The following is a 16,967-nucleotide window of genomic DNA, read 5'->3' on the forward strand; positions in this document are numbered from 1 at the left end:
TTCTCTTACCTTTGTGATATCCCCCCTCCCCTTCCGGGGGCAAATAGTATTCTCTAGTACAAAGTTGCCCCTAACGTAGGGGATACACAGTTCACTCCCCCTTCAGTATTTGTTCATAAAAAAGAAACATTTCCATATCTGGGTAAATAAGTTTGAAAGTAGGCTTCATCTCGACTCGGAGAGGTAATATTTTGGTTTTCCCAACTTGTTTAAACTGTTCTAGAATAGACTCTTTTGAAAACTTGAGGGTAAAATAGATAATAATGTTCAACAACCTTGTTGTCTTAAGATGAATGCAAAAACAACTTGAGATCGCCGTCTTTAGATTAACATACCTGATTTTCCGTTGTAACCCTATATGAAGCATACTTTACTTTGCCCCTCGCCCTTTTTGAAACGGGTATATTACTGAAAATTCGTTCAAATCGTATATGAAAGGTTTTTTAAAACGCTGACAATACGATTACATTAATATCTTAAATGACCACAGGCTTCTAACAATTAGAAACAGATTAACTTACCTGAACTTGAGTTTCTTAAATAAGTTAGTAACTTTTCAAATAGATTGTAAAATATTATTAGAAAAAATACATTTTCAATTATCGCGCAAAATTCTCCGTGACTACAAAACATTTTACATAGGCAACTGGAACAAATTCATATTAAAGGGACTGTAAAGGAGCCATCGGCGGGTGGGTAAAAATTATTTGAAATACGTCACAGATATCACGTGATGCCAAGGTACAAAGGCTCCTCATGGAGTGGAACTGGACATCTAGTCCTTGTTTTTCGCGAGAATGCAGCGCCAATTCCACGAAGTGGTAGTTTTCGAAATGAAACGAACTAAGCTTCTTTGAACCACGCCTCTCCTTGGTCACGTGCCTCTGACGTAATTCAAATAATTTTTACCCACCCGCCGATGGCTACTTTACAGTCCCTTTAAATTCCATAAAAAGAATGCAAAAGAAGTCACGTTACTGAAAATAGACTGAAAAAAAAAAGACTCGCTTTACATGTAGCTACTTTAAAATTGTTAATACAAATACCATTAATGATATATTTTCGTGAATAAACTTTTCATTTGCACAAAATATATGAGTATTTTTAAACTCAGATTTTCTCTTAAATTTAAATAACGCTAAATTAACAAAAATTGTATTTTAAAAAATTGTGTTAATCTTTTTTAACTATGAAAAGTAACATTACTGTTACGTTGTTTTATATGATATGAAAATGAAACTCAGTTCAATTCAAATTAGTTCTGAAAATGGCGCCACAGTTTTGGCCCATTCATTCATTTCAGAAAAGGATGCAATACGGTTTTTGTCCAACACATTTAAAATGTAAATCCATCTATTCATGTATGTGTCTTCTACGTTTATGTACGGTCAGATTACTCTTCTGCGTAACTTTATGGTCGCACTGATCACATTTGAAGGGTTTTTCACCACTGTGAATGCGTTTGTGTATGATCAAATTAATCTTCTGAGTGCATCCATAGTCACACTGATCACATTTCAAGGGTTTTTCACCACTGTGAGTGTGATGATGCGCGATTAAAAGATTCTTACGATTACTAGCATATTCACACTGATCACATTTGAAGGGTTTTTCACCACTGTGAATGCGTTTGTGTATGATCAAATTACTCTTGATTGTGCTGGCATAGTCACACCGATAAAATTTGAAGGTTTTTCACCACTGTGAATGCGTTGATAAATGTTCAAAGAACTCTTCCGCGTGCACGCATAGTCACACCGATCACATTTGAAGGGTTTTTCACCGCTATGCATGCGTTGATGTATGATCAAATTACACTTCCACGTACTTTCAAAGTCACACTGATCACACTTGAAGTTTTTTTCTTTACCCATTCTAATGAGACGTTGTGGAGCATTTTATGTTCAGTTGAATATTTGAGCCCCTTTTTACGTTTCTTCTTCTTTGTTAACATAAAAAAGTGTGAACGTTTTGTCCAACGCATTTAAACATGTTACGGGTACAGAAGAGTACGTTCTTAACAGGCTTAATGTCTAGGGGTTCGTCGCATTACCAGTGTAGAGAAGAACTCAATCAAACCACTCCTAAAACTTCCCTATGTGTTACCGATATAAAGGCAGCTTGGTCATACTCGGAAAGAAGAAAAATTCATACCAACAACTTGCGAAAATATATATGTAGAGTAAAATTTGATCACTGAGACAATATACAAAATGCAAAGTTACATGAACTCCTGGTTATACTAATAAACGCATGATGAAATAAACGTTACAATATGATTGAACAGAAACATTCAGCCAATTAAACCTATATACGTCATATACCTACTAAGTACTGGAAAAATAAGTTTGAATTTGACAGTTTTCCAATCTCTGTTGTTTTAAGCCGATGAAGAAGTTAAAGTAATTAAAGAAGCAAATGAAGATCCAGGACTAGAGTAAGTATGTCACGGTAATTTTGCAAAATGGTAAATTATGCGGCGTTACAACAGCATATAGCTCCAAGAGTATTTTCTTTCGTTAATACAATTTAGAATGGATAAATTTAATGGATTGTTACATACATAGTTTCGGCCCATTCAGGTGATCAAATGTGGTTATTGTCCAACACATTTAAAATGTAAATCCATCTATTCATACAAGTGTCTTTTACGTTTATGTAAGGTCAAATGACACTTCTGCGTACATGCATAGTCACATCGATCACATTTGAAGGGTTTTTCACCGCTATGCCTTCGTTGATGTATGATTAAACCATTCTTGTTAGTGCTGGCATATTTACACTGATTACACTTGTGGGGTTTTACCCCACTGTGAATGAGTTGATGTGTGATCAAATTAGATTTCTGCGTGAAGGCATAATCACACTGATCACATTTGAAGGGTTTTTCACCATTGTGAATAAGTTCATGTCTGATCAATGAACTCTTCTGCGTGAATCCATAGTCACACTGAGCACATTTGAAGGGTTTTTCACCACTGTGAATACGTTGATGAATGTCCAAAGAACTCTTCTGTGTGAATTCATGGTCACACTGATCACATTTGAAGGGTTTTTCACCACTGTGAATGCGTTGATGTCTGATCAAATCACTCTTCCACGTACTTGCATAATCACACTGATCACATTTGAAGGGTTTATCACCACTGTGAATGCGTTGATGTATGATCAAAATTCTCTTATGCATGCATCGATAGCCACACTGATCCCATTTGAAGGGTTTTTCACCACTGTGAATGCCTAGTAGATGTGACTTCAAACGACACTTCCGACTGGATCTATATTCGCACCGATCACATTTGAAGGGTTTCTCACCGCTATGCATGCGTTCGTGTCTGATCAAAGTACTCTTCTCTGTACATTTATATTCACACCAATCACATTTGAAGGGTTTTTCACCACTGTGAATGAGTTGATGGATGTTCAAAGAACACTTCCGCGTAAATTCATTGTCACACTTATCACATTTGAAGCGTTTTTCTTCTTTACCCTTTCTAATGCGACGTTGTAGACCCCTTTTATATTCAATTGAATATTCGAGCCCCGTTTTACGTTTCTTCTCGAATTTACCTACGGAAAATATAAAAACCACAAATTTAGTATCAAAAATACAATTCCATTCAAGCGAATTTCATAAAAAAGGTAATGCGCACGAAAACGCAGAAAAAAGGTGAGTTATTGATCAATTGAGGCCTAGAGTAAACGAGCATATCAACAAAAAGGGGATGAAGATAAACTTAAATAAATGCAAATCCTAAAGGTTGTACTTTTAAATTTTCTTTGCTCGGAAATAAATTTTCGTTAAATCGTTTTAAGATAGGTTCATTAGAACTTTCTGCGAAATGAAACTAATTCTAAAGTATGTAGGACTTGTTTAATTACAAAAATAGGAGGTTCATAATTGTTATGAATCATTAAAGAGCAGATGCGCGAACATTTGTCGTAAGTCCCGCCATGTGGAGGTTAGACAGTTCCCCTAATCTTACCCCTAACGGTTATAAATATATAAAACATAAAAACGACATATATCATATATCATATATTTAGTATCGAAAATACACTAATACAGTAACATTCAAAGGAACTTCATTAAAATGTAATGCTGAGGCGACCGAAAAAAGTGTGTTTATGAAAAGAAGCCTCGTTCATAAAATACGTTAGCTGATGAATAAACGAGCATACATCAACTTAAATGGAGAAACCTTGGCTCAAAAATCGAACGGCCGTATTTTAAACTTCTCTTTGCTCTCACCATTAACGACGGATTTTCAGTGAATCAAATGCTAGGTAACGCCGCGTAAAGACAAGTTACCAATTTATTTATTGCGTTCTGGCTCCCCCTCTCTGTTAAAATAGTTTTGGTCGAAATAACTACCAGCGATAATAAGAAATGAGTAAAGACCCTTTGGAAAGAGGGTATTTTATTATTTTCCTTATTCGAGAGGATTAAAGGTCGTAAGTGATACAGTTCAAATATACGCTACGCATAGTCTTAAAAAAAAAAAACATAAAAGTGTGAAAGTTTTGTCCAACACATTTAATATGTTCCATATAGGATATAAATGAAATTTTACGCGGCCATCAAATCCTTTCTATTTGCCTATTCTTATCCCAAGCCTTCAGCGTTCTTCCTAAGGCACATCCAACACATATAAGTTTTTTTTACAAATTTGCAAATAAATCGAGGTGCGCTTCCAAAGAAACGCCAGGACAATAATCACATTTGAATATTTTTTCTGGTCGGCGTGTTAATGTTACGTTATAGATTTCATCCACACTAAGTTTTATCTTGAACTAAATATAACCTGGATGAAGTAAAAACATTTTGTGGTAGAAAGGACCACTCTTCACAAAAAGTTTACAAAGAGCTATTAAATATGTAGAATTGTGCAGGCGCACTTCTTAAAAGCTAGAATGCCGAGTTTTTAACTAGTTAAAAACCAACAAAATAATTTTAGACCCGGGTCCTGATTTAACCGATGGGCTGCTTAAAATCTGCGTAAATTTCAAAATCATAGGATTTTCGACGAATTTTGCCAAAACATTGGATTTTATAGGACAGTAATAAAAATATAGGCTTTTATAGGACGTTTTGGGGACCTGCAATGTGAATGCGTTTGTGTAGGATCAAATTACCCATACGATTACAAGCAAAGTCACACTGATCACATAAGAAGAGCTTTTCACCACTGTGAACGCGTTGATGATTGATCAAATTCCGATTATCTATACTGGCATTTGAATCGTTTCCCACCACTGTGAATAAGTTGATGCGCCGCTAAATTACTCTTCCACGTGCTTGCAAAGTCACACTGATCACATTTGAAGGGTTTTTCACCACTGTGAATGCGTTGATGCGCGATCAAATTACTCTTCCGACTGTATCTATGTTTGCACTGATCACATTTGAAGGGTTTTTCACCGCTATGGATTCGTTGATGTATGATTAAATTACTCTTTTTAGTGCAGGCATATTTACACTGATCACACTTGTGGGGTTTTACCCCACTGTGAATACGTTGATGAGCGTACAAAGAACTCGTTTGCGTGAATGCATAGCCACACTGATCACATTTGAACGGCTTTTCACCACTGTGAAGGCATCGATGTGGTTCCAAATGACTCTTCCGACTGCATCTATATTCACACCGATCACATTTGAAGGGTTTTTCACCGGTATGCCTTCGTTGATGTCTGATTAAACTACTCTTGTTAGTGCTCGCATATTTACACTGATCACATTTGAAGGGTTTTTCACCATTGTGAATGCGTTGATGAATATTCAAAGAACTCTTCTGTGTGAATCCATAGTCACACTGATCACATTTGAACGGTTTTTCACCGCTATGAATGCGTTTATGTTTCATTAAATCAAACTTATAGTTGCATGTATAGTCACACAGATCACATTTGAAGCATTTTTCTTCGCTACCCTTTCTAATGCGACGTTGTAGACCCCTTTCATATTCAGTTAAATATTTGATCCGAGTTGACCGTTTCTTCCTGAATTTCCCTACAGAAAATATACAAACCCCAAACATATAATTTAGTATCAAAAATACAATAATATTCAAGCGAAATTCATAAAAAAAGCCAATGCGTACGAAAACGCTATGTTGATCAATTAAGGCGTTAGCCTATGAGTAAACGAGCATATGAATTAAAAGGGAAGGAAATCAACTTAAATGGAGGAGAAACCTTGGCTCGAAACCCGAAAGGCTGTACTTTTTAGGTTTGGTTATGTTAGGTTAGGTTAGGTTTTCCTTCCTCTCAAACTAATTCAGTTTAATCGTTTTAAGATAGGTTCATTAGACCTTATTGCAAGATGAAACTGTATGTTTTAGTATGTATAAATATAAATCTTAAAAAAAATGAAATCATCAACTAGAACTTAAACAGTAAAAGACAAAAAGAGAATGAAGAGTGGTAGTTTTATGGTTATGGGTTTAGGCAAAGTTGTCGCACTTGCCAGGGCCGTCGAGAGGGGAGCAATTTATGTTTATGGTTATGGGTTTAGGCAATGTAGGCTAATAATTTAATAACAAAAATGTAGTACAGACAGCGTCTTGCAGTCGCTTAATTGTAAATTGATATTTTGTGAGTCAAAATTATAGAAGCGTAAAGAGCATCATAATTTTAATTAACCAAGCTTTGCATATTTTTGTTAGGATCTCACTTCTTTTTACCTCTCCGAGTGACGTATGTCACGGAGAGGTTCTTATTTCAGAGGTTCTATCTATCTGGCTGTTGTTATTGACTTACACCCCAAGGGAACGCGTTCGCAGTTTCCGAATCGAAGCAAATGTGTTCGCTATTTTCGGACCGCATTCACAGTTCCCGGAAAATTCAAAACTTGAAGCTATCCACAATTCAACTGGCCATTATTACTTCATCTGACTAGTCAATTGTCCATTCCACATGAACACCAATCTCCACTTATTGGCTTCAAACACCACCATCTTCTGGTCTCTGTTTTTGTCCATCCCACATGAACACCAGTCTGTACACCTGGCTTCTAACACCACCATCTTCTGGTCTTTGTTTTTGTCCATCCCACATGGACACCAGACTGTACTAACTGGCTTCTAACACCACCATCTTCTGGTCTTTGTTTTTGTCCATCCCACATGGACACCAGACTGTACTAACTGGCTTCTAACACCACCATCTTCTAGTCTTTGTTTTGATCCATCCCACATGGACACCAGTCTGTACATCTGGCTTCTAACACCACCATCTTCTGGTCTTTGTTTTTGTCCATCCCACATGGACACCAGTCTGTACTCACTGGCTTCTAACACCACCATCTTCTGGTCTTTGTTTTTGTCTATCTCACATGGACACCAGTCTGTACACCTGGCTTCTACTCCATCATCATCTTTAAGGTTAATAAGACATACGTGGCGATCGGCCAGGGTTACGAGAAACGTCCTGCCTCCCAATGGCGGGGCTTCCACCAAAGGTTCACGCAATTGCGCTGTTCTTATCCATGGCTGCGATTCGAAACCCTTATATACTACCTATTTGAGTAAGGCGAAACAACAGTCGTATCCTTCAATTCAAACGTCAATATTAGTCAAGTCTCTCAAGAATGTTTAATTTTTCTTTTTAAAAAGGATGTAACCCTGAATAAGGTGAATAACTAACGAAGAAAATATTTTATAATAATTATATTTATTTTAGTATTTAAGATAATCTTTTCTCTCAACTCAAAATTAATACGGAAACGGTGAAACAGCAGTCTATGTGTTTTTGTCTGTGTGTGTGTCCGTCCGTCCGTTGTTACCGTTGCCTACGTTAATCAAGGCCTGTGCGCGGCGTCTTTTTTTAATTTTATTTTGGCTATTTAAGTTACCAAATTCTCTCACCTGAGGCGCTATTAGCTGGACCTGTGGCGCTAATAGCTGGACCTAAATAATTTGAAATGTTCATTTTCTCGCGCTTGGAATTTAAATTTTCATTTTCTCGCGCTTGGAATTTTAAATACTCATTTTCGCGCGCGTTTCGGTCCAGCTATCAATGAAATCTCGCGCTAAAATAGGGAGAAAAATAAGAAGTCGCGTTTCTTAAAAGTCCCCCCCCCTTCGAAGCCACCGAGCACAGGAATTGATTAACGTAGGCAACGGTTGTTACACTAGTGCACCGCGTTAGCAGTTCGCCTTGTGTTGATGTGGAAAGAAATCCCACAAAACCTTAATATTTGGTTTTCTCATAATGTAAAATTAATATATGGAAATATTTTTCGTAATTTCGATGCCTTTAGTAGTTTTGTAGCTATAAAGCTCTGTTTCATTTTGATATCCCAAGAATATTTTTTATATTATTATTTGAAATGGATGTTTATATATTACTTAAGCTATACTACATCTGTTTATAGCATAATCCTTTCTTTAGTGATTACAAGAAGAACACTACTATGTCGGTCAAATGAACTTTTATTTGTCATAAGGCTTAGTGAACCATCAAGTAAACGCTTGGGATTGCTTTTCGTTTCTGTAATGCAGAGACATTAACGGTTCAGAGTGAGCCGAAAGTTAAATACACTTTCAAATAATCAGGCTTAGATTTTATAATTGAATAAAGCATCATTGTGGAAATCTGGGCTGCGTTCAGCAGCGCTGTTAGCAGTGTCCTACAGAACGGGATTTTGTTTTTGAATATTGACTTCACGGTGTTCAGTGCTGAGCCAGCGCGGTCACCAAAGAAAATAGTCGGGTTTTTGGATAACGTGACGTAAAACGCGTAGTTCTCAGCTTGGCAAAAAAAGAACATGGTGGAATTATTACAAATAGCTCTTCTTAAGGGACTATACCTATTTAATTGGCGTGAAACCAGTTGATCACGCGAGAATTTTAAGAGACATGTTAGTCTTAGTGTTTCTAATTTTAATTATAAAAGTTGTTCTTATCTATCTCTATAAATATGTTATGATACAATTTTTGTTAAGCCTTGGTACCTTGCACGCTTTATTGCGCTAGCGTCATTTTCAAAACACCGATGACCGGAGAAAAGCGGTCAGCAAAGCTATGACGACAGAGCTCACCGGTAAACGTTTTCCAAAATCCGCTGTCTTTTTGGTGCGCTCTGTCGAAGGCAGCCCAGATCAGTGAAAGGTCTGATCGTAATCGGATTATAGCTTCGTGTTTTCATGCTTTATAATGTGCGCATTTACTTTCAGTGCGTTTAGCCACAAATAAGCTTTGGTGTTATGTAACGTTAACAGTCATGTAGACAAACTAAGAAAATCGTTTAGGTGAAACGAGAGGATAGTGTTTACACGGCAACCCTGTTGTGAATATGGCTTTGAACATGGAGGGTATACAGTTGAGGAGTAGAAAATTGGGCCTTTACAAACATGTAAAGGTAATATCCCTCCGAAGTTTTATCTCTTCATTTCCCGGTTTTTCCCCATCGGATGATTTTAATGTGTACAAGTATATCCTTATTGGATGTAAAATGTCGTCTGATTTACAGTATCTTCGCTATGCTTTGTGTACTTCTTTAATATTTCATAAAATTAACTTCAGTATATGTTCATAAAAAAAGAAACATTTCCATATCTGGGTAAATAAGTTTGTAAGTAGTCCTCTTCTTGACTCGGAGAGGTAATATTTTGGTTTTCCCAACTTGTTTATTGTTATTTAAAGGGTATGGGAATTTACAATTTCATATCATATTTTAGCACGAAAGTGGTATTATATTACACTTTCAAGTCTCTACTTTCAAAATATCAAGTTTTTAATATAATTGAACCAAAGTCTCTATTTTTAAAATCCATTGGAAAATCACGAAAACTCAGTTTCAATATATAAATCATTTTGTCTTGTCAGCTTGTTCGGTTGGTTTATGACATCACTATGACGTTGAGGAAAAAAGCGCGAGCTATACGCGTCTTTGATAGCGGAGAGAGTGGCACCATCTCGCGTGTGTGACGTCAGAAACAAGAAAACGTTGTAGGCTTTGTAGCCTTTCTTAAAAAGTGGATTTTAAATAATTTCATATGAAGCATTTTCAAATGCATATTGCCAAATAACTAGAAATCGGAGAATTAAAAGCTTGATATTTTTGAATTCACAGTAATTAATTCTATCTTTTGCTATATATATCAGAGGTTTTTCAAACGAAGCTTCTCATACCCTTTAAGAAAAACCTCTTAATTTCGTCTCAACTCGGGGAGGTTTAATTCGGTATCCCAACTTGTTATAGGTAGCTTTTAAAGTGAGAACAAAAACCCATTTTAAGAAATTTCAAAATTTTTAAATTTTTTCTTACCAAGAAGTGATTTACTATAAGAAGGCATACGTCGCAATGTTTTACGCTTCTACTCTTACGCCGGTGTCGTTGGACAAGTATGCCCACCCCTTTCATGGCCGTCACTGCTCTGCGCTTTCCCAATGGATTCCGTGGGGATAGGTCATACAGACACGAATGACGTATCCCGAGTTTCCGACTAGAGAAAAGAAAAACTTCGAGCAAAGTAAACAGAAAATGGAGGTTGCCCGCGGTGCTGAAATGGTACGGCACTTGTTTTAATTGCCATTAAATAGTTGGTTAAAGGATTTTGAATACGTGTCTCTACGTGAAAATCGTTCGTTCTATAAGTGTTTCTAAATTGAATCACGTGTAATATACTTATGATTTCGTGAGTTCCAAAAACCAAACCAAGACTTAACGAAAAGGTAAAAGAGATAGCTGGTGGAAAATATAGAGTAAAATAAAATATAAAGTCTTGCCTCCGTTTCCAATTCCCATCACTCCTGAGGGGGCATTGTCGACTATCACGCGAGCACCGGACGTTATTTAATGCCTTCTTGTAGTAAATCATTTCTTGCCCTTACTTTATGATTTAAATGCTAAATAAATCACAGATTTTAGGTCTCTACCACTTCTAGAAGTACGTTAGAATTTTTATGATCGGCCCTTGAGTGAAATAAAAACGATTTGACGTAAGGTATTTCATAAACTATATTAGGTAGATACTTGAAATTTGGCGATAGAGGTAGGCTTATTAAGAACTTTTAGTTAATGGAAAAGAGTGTTAGTAGTGCTTTTGCCGAGTGCACGAAATCCTTAATTTCGCGGACCCACGGCTGTGAACCCAGATAGTTCCCTCCCAATGAGTTGGTGAATTTTTCTAGGGGCCCGACCCATAACCTTTCCCGGGGCCCGCAAAGTCTCTCGACGGCCCTGATTTAAATACACTAATACAGTAATATTCAACAGAACTTCATTAAAATGTAATAATGAGACCACCGAAAACAGTATGTTTATGAAAAGAAGCGTTGTTGATCAAAATCGTTAGCTGATGAATAATCGAGCATATCAATTAGAAGGGCATGAAAATCAACTTAAATGGAGAAGAAACTTTGGCTCGAAAATCAAACGGTCGTATTTTAATCTTTCCTTTGCTCTCACCATTAACAACGGATTTTCAGTGAATCAAATGCTAGGTAACGCCGCGTAATGACAAGTTACCAATTTATTTCGTTCCGGCACCCCCTCTATGTTGTCCATGATTTTTGGTCGAAATAAGTAGTACCAGCGATGATGGGAAAGCGGGCATTTTATTATTTTCATTATTCAAGAGGATGAGCAGTCGTAAGTGCTGCAGTTCAAATATACGTTATGTAGAATCTTAAAAGTAACATAAAAAGTGTGAACGTTTTGTCCAACACATTTAAATATGTTCCATATAGATAGTTTTTACACATGGAGGATTCATATCATTTACACCAGGAGGTCGGGCTGTCTGGCGGACAAAAACCCGTCTGGTTTTGTCCTCCAGATAGCTCATCGCAGGGCTCCCACCATGTCCCTAAAATACCTAAAACCCCCTACTTTTTTTGAGGTCCCTAAACCACCATAGAATTGTGATTTGGTCCCTAAATCACCATATTCATAGTTTAATATGCCATCAGCTTATAATATTCAACCCAAAGTCCAATTTACACATTTATATTTCTTATTTCGTTGAAAAACGAAAAAAAGACTGATTGTTAAGTGTGATAGAATTGTGATAGATAAAACGTAGTAATGTAATAAACAAAAACTAAGTCAGTTTTATGATAAAACATTTTTACAAATATCTGACTTTGTCTTTTTGTGAAAATATAAGTTCAAATAAAGATCCCATTTTGGTTCCTATTTGGTCCCTAGTTTAGAATTTTTTTCTGGTTGTGTAGACTTCAAACCCATTCAAATTGCCCATACGTTTTCCAAGTCAAGAGCGTTCTTCCTAAGGCACATTGATCACGAAGAATGGTTTATTCCACACTTGTAAATGGCTTGTTGTTTGACCAAATTAATTTTCCGTGTGCTTGCAAAGAAACGCTAATCACAATTGAAGACTTTTTCTAGTCCGAGATTCAATGTGACATTAAAGATTTCATCCATACTAAGTTTGATCTTGTATTAATATAACCATGAATCTATATAATAAATGAATATACAGCTAAGTTACGCTGTCTAACCTCTCTATAAGGTTTGGGCGGGGCTTAGCGAAAGGAATCAGCAGTCACGTGACTGCTAGTGTTAGGAGCGGGAGAAGGAAAAGGAAGGGGGAGTCCGGGGGTGTGTACATAGATTCATGATATAACCGGAACGAAGCAAACAACTTTTGCGGTAGAAAGGACCACTCTTCACATAAAGTTCACAATAAGTTTAATTATTATACATAAAGAATTGTGCAGGTGCAATACAGTTAAAAATGTAGAAATTTTATGGATTGTTACATACACAGTTTCAGCCTATTCATTACAGAAGAGAATGAAATATGGTTTTTGTCCAACTAGTTCAACAATGTAAATCCGTCTATTCACACATGTGTTTTCTACGTTTATGTTCTATCAAATGAGTCTTCTGCGTACATTCATAGTCACACCGATCACATTTTAAGTGTTTTTCACCGCTATGAATGAGTTTATGTCTGATCAAATTATTCATCTGAGTGCATCCATAGTCACACCGATCACACTTGAAGGGTTTTTCACCATTGTGAATGCGTTTGTGTGTGATCAAATTATCCTTACGAATACAAGCATAGTCACAATTATCACATTTGAAGGGTTTTTCATCGCTGTGAATGCGTTGATGTGTGATCAAATGAGCCTTCTGCGAACATCTATAGTCACACCGATCACATTTGAAGGGTTTTTCACCGCTATGAACGCGTAGATGTCTGGTCAAAGAACCCCTGTCCGTGCTGTAATATTCGCACTGTTTACATTTGAAGGATTTTTCGCCACTGTGAATGCGTTGATGTCTGATCAAATCACTCTTCATTGTGCTGGTATAGTCACACTGATCACATTTGAAGGGTTTTTCAGCACTGTGAAGGCGTAGTAGATGTGACTTCAAATCATTCTTCCGACTGAATCTATATTCGCATCGATCACATTTGAAGGGTTTTTCACCACTGTGAATGCGTAGATGTACTGTCAAAGCGCACTTCCGCGTACTCGCAAAGTCACACTGATCACATTTGAAGGGTTTTTCACCACTGTGAACACGTCGATGAATGTTCAAAGAACTCTTCTGCGTGCTTGCAAAGTCACACTGATCACATTTGAACGGTTTTTCACCGCTATGAATGCGTTGATGTTTGATGAAATCGTGCTTATACTTGCAAGAATAGCCACATTGTTCACATTTGAAGCGTTTTCCTTCTTTACCCTTTCTAATGCGACGTTGTAAGCCCCGTTTATATTCAGCTGAATATTTCAACCCGGTTTCACGATTCTTCTTCAATTTCCCTATAGAAAATATAAAAACCACAAACATCAATTATAATTTAGTATCAAAAATCCAATAACAGAAAAAAGGTAGTGCGTTCGAAAACGCAGTGCTACAGAATAAAAAAGGTGAGTTGATCAAAGGCGTTAGTCGATGACAGGGCTCCCACCAAAATCTTAAAAAAAAGTAGGGAAATAGGGGATTTTTCAGAATAGAAATAGGGTGAAATAGGCACCGAATTTTTTAAACTAGGGACCAAATAGGAACCAAAATGGGATCTTTATTTGAACTTATATTTTCACAAAAAGACAAAGTCAGATATTTGTAAAAATGTTTTATCATAAAACTGACTTAGTTTTTGTTTATTACATTACTACGTTTTATCTATCACAATTCTATCACACTTAACAATCAGTCTTTTTTTCGTTTTTCAACGAAATAAGAAATATAAATGTGTAAATTGGACTTTGGGTTGAATATTATAAGCTGATGGCACATTAAACTAGGAATATGGTGATTTAGGGACCAAATCACAATTCTATGGTGGTTTAGGGAACTCAAAAAAAGTAGGGGGTTTTAGGTATTTTAGGGACATGGTGGGAGCCCTGCGATGAGTAAACGAGCATAGCAACAAAAAAGGGGTGAAGATCAACCTTGGCACGAAACCCGAAAGGTTGTACTTTTAACTTTTCTTTTCTCTCAAATTAATTTTCATTCAATAGTTTTAAGAAAGTGTTATCAAATCTTATCTTTCAATATGTATTTTAGAGATTATGCCACTGTAGACTTTTCACCTTTGACCTCGTAATGTTTATCTAGTGATAAGCTTAAACTATAAAAGCAACGGTAGTAAAACCAACAGGGTAGTCTTTGTACAAGTCGTAAATAATGACGCTTAATAAACTATACTTATTAATGAGATCCGTATTAGTTTAACGTCCTGACAATCGCGAAGTCGCGAGTACGCTAACATTTCAGAAGTGGGGTAAGAAAACCCAAACGCGAATGAAATTAGGAATCAGTCGGTATAGAATGTGTCCGGTAAATACGAGTTTAGTCGGTACGTTTGTTCGGTAACCAGTTCGGTAATTACGGGACACATCGCAACCTGTCAATGTGCAGTGGAAGCAACATGAGGAGAAACGAATGAAGAAGAAGGGTCCATCGAAAGGAATACGAACCAGTGCAAGACTAGCGGAGAAGAATAAGATTGGTATTCCAGCCTTGAGTAAGACATCGTTTAAGTCTGTACAGGTTAAGAACAATCTTAAAGAAATTCGCAAGTCCAAGAAGGTTAAACATCCTAACGTCACGAAGCCCGACCCAAGCCAACCTCAGTCAAGCTTACAACCAAATTCAAGTTCTCAAGACATTAACGACGACTATTCAAGTAAATCAAATCTATCCACGCAGTTCGAAGAATTATCCAATAACGAATTAGACATAGAACAACGGGCTTACCAGCCAACGCCAAGAGATACGCCTAAAAGTCTTGCTCACGTTATTTTCAACAACGAAGTGATGGCTCAAGGACCACCACCAACTGGATTCGTTGCGATGGCGGATTTCGAGAAAGCCATGCAAGTAGCGGTCACCACTGCAGTACAACAAGCCTTAGCAGCAGTCATGACCACCCAACAAGTTCAACAAAATCAAGTTCCGATGCCACCGCCACCAACTCCAGTTCAACAACCATGGAATGAAGCAAACAAGTTAATCCCAGTATTTGATCCTGAGGTGGCCCCTCAGCAGTCTATGGAAACGTGGCTAGCGAAGGTAGATGAAATCGCGAACGCCTATTCCTGGTCGGAAAAAACCACAATCAGTCACGCTCTATCGAAGCTTGAAGGCAATGCAAGGGTATGGTATGATGGACTCGCCACGGTCAATCAGAGCTGGGTAGATTGGAAGAGCTTGCTTAAGGAATGGTTCCCCGCAACAAAGTCGATGCAGAGACTCTATCGAGAAATGGAACACCGAACCAGACGGAAGGGAGAAACGTTTGAGGCCTACTACCATGACAAGATTGCGAAGGCTGGTCTTTGCAACCTTTCGGAATCAGATATGGTGGAGTACCTAATTACGGGATTGATGGATGACCAACTTATTACCTCTCTGAGTGTTAGAGAGTACGCAAATCCTCAAGAACTTCTACGATTTGTCAAGCAGATGGAAGAACGTCTCCGTCTCTCCTCAAGCGCAAGAACAGGAAGGACCCAGGATAGGACTCAAGATAAATCTTATCTAACAAGATACCAAAATGGAGATAAACCTACAGAAGTTAACCATCAACGCAATCAGACGAGATTTCAAAAAGGTCCCAGTTCATCACGAAAGCCGAAATTCAATTCCAATGGAGAACCGCTCTGCTTTAATTGCTTAGAATATGGCCATTTCGCCAAAGACTGCTCTCAACCGTCAAGAAAGCCTCGTTGCAATCATTGTTCAAAGACCACTCATGAGTCCAGGAATTGCCCAAGCAGAGGATCCGCTCCGAGAAGTCAGCATGACGGGATAAACCATAATCTCTGCATCGAAAATCGGCAATCGGACCATGACAAGAATGAGAAATACTTCTTCGAGGTAACCCTGGATAGCAAGAAAATTCACGCTTATCTGGACCAAGGTAGTAAATGTGTGACTATCAGAGAAACAGATGCTCGAAACTTGAAATTCTCCTATGAAGAACCTCCGGCAGGATGTATCATTAATGGATATGGGGCTGGAGTTGTCAAACCCATAGGAAGAATCAAGGCCCATTTAAAAGTCGATCAAGCCGACGCCTCGGTTGAAGTTTTCATCGTTCCAGACGCAACCCAAAGTATCCCATTGATGATCGGGCAACCTTTCACGGAACAACCGCATGTCACATTAATCAGGAGGCGAAACACAGTAAGGCTCTTCAACGAGAAAAATGATGACGGCGACGACGACGATTGCCTACGTAAAATCAACATTCCGGAGTTACCAAAACCACCGCTAAATCTTTGGGCCACCAGAGCTACTGTCATCCCACCGAATTACATCGGTTTCGTTGATATGTATACCAACGAAACACGGGAAACGAGCCAAGAATTATTTCTCGATAGCCAAATGAGATTTCATCCGGGTCAAGAACACTGTATACCTCGCAGTATAATCATGGTAGACAAGGCTGGGTACACTACAATCCCGATTATCAACGTGTCAGAGCACGATCTCTTCATCAGCTCGGGTCAGAAACTCAGTCGAGCCGA

The 16,967-nt window shown here is 37.7% G+C and overlaps 1 protein-coding gene across 1 annotated transcript in view; it reads right to left on the reverse strand.

Annotated features, from left to right (window-relative positions):
• Positions 1–561: 561 nt before the first annotated feature.
• LOC149679242 (uncharacterized) overlaps positions 562–16,967 on the reverse strand; it is a 50,649-nt gene continuing 34,243 nt past the window's right edge. The window contains exons 6-9 of the mRNA XM_089835809.1: positions 5,225–6,013; positions 2,634–3,570; positions 1,759–1,875; positions 562–1,693 (exon numbers count right to left, since the gene is read on the reverse strand). Coding sequence (XP_089691935.1) covers positions 1,354–1,693; positions 1,759–1,875; positions 2,634–3,570; positions 5,225–6,013 — 2,183 coding nt within the window. The 3' untranslated portion in view covers positions 562–1,353. The remainder of the gene's footprint in view (positions 1,694–1,758; positions 1,876–2,633; positions 3,571–5,224; positions 6,014–16,967) is intronic.

This window comes from Phalangium opilio, unplaced genomic scaffold, assembly GCF_054372755.1.
Source record: "Phalangium opilio isolate 3A_F unplaced genomic scaffold, DU_Popi_V2 ptg000041l_1, whole genome shotgun sequence".
In the NCBI taxonomy this organism is placed as follows: Eukaryota; Metazoa; Arthropoda; class Arachnida; order Opiliones; family Phalangiidae; genus Phalangium; species Phalangium opilio.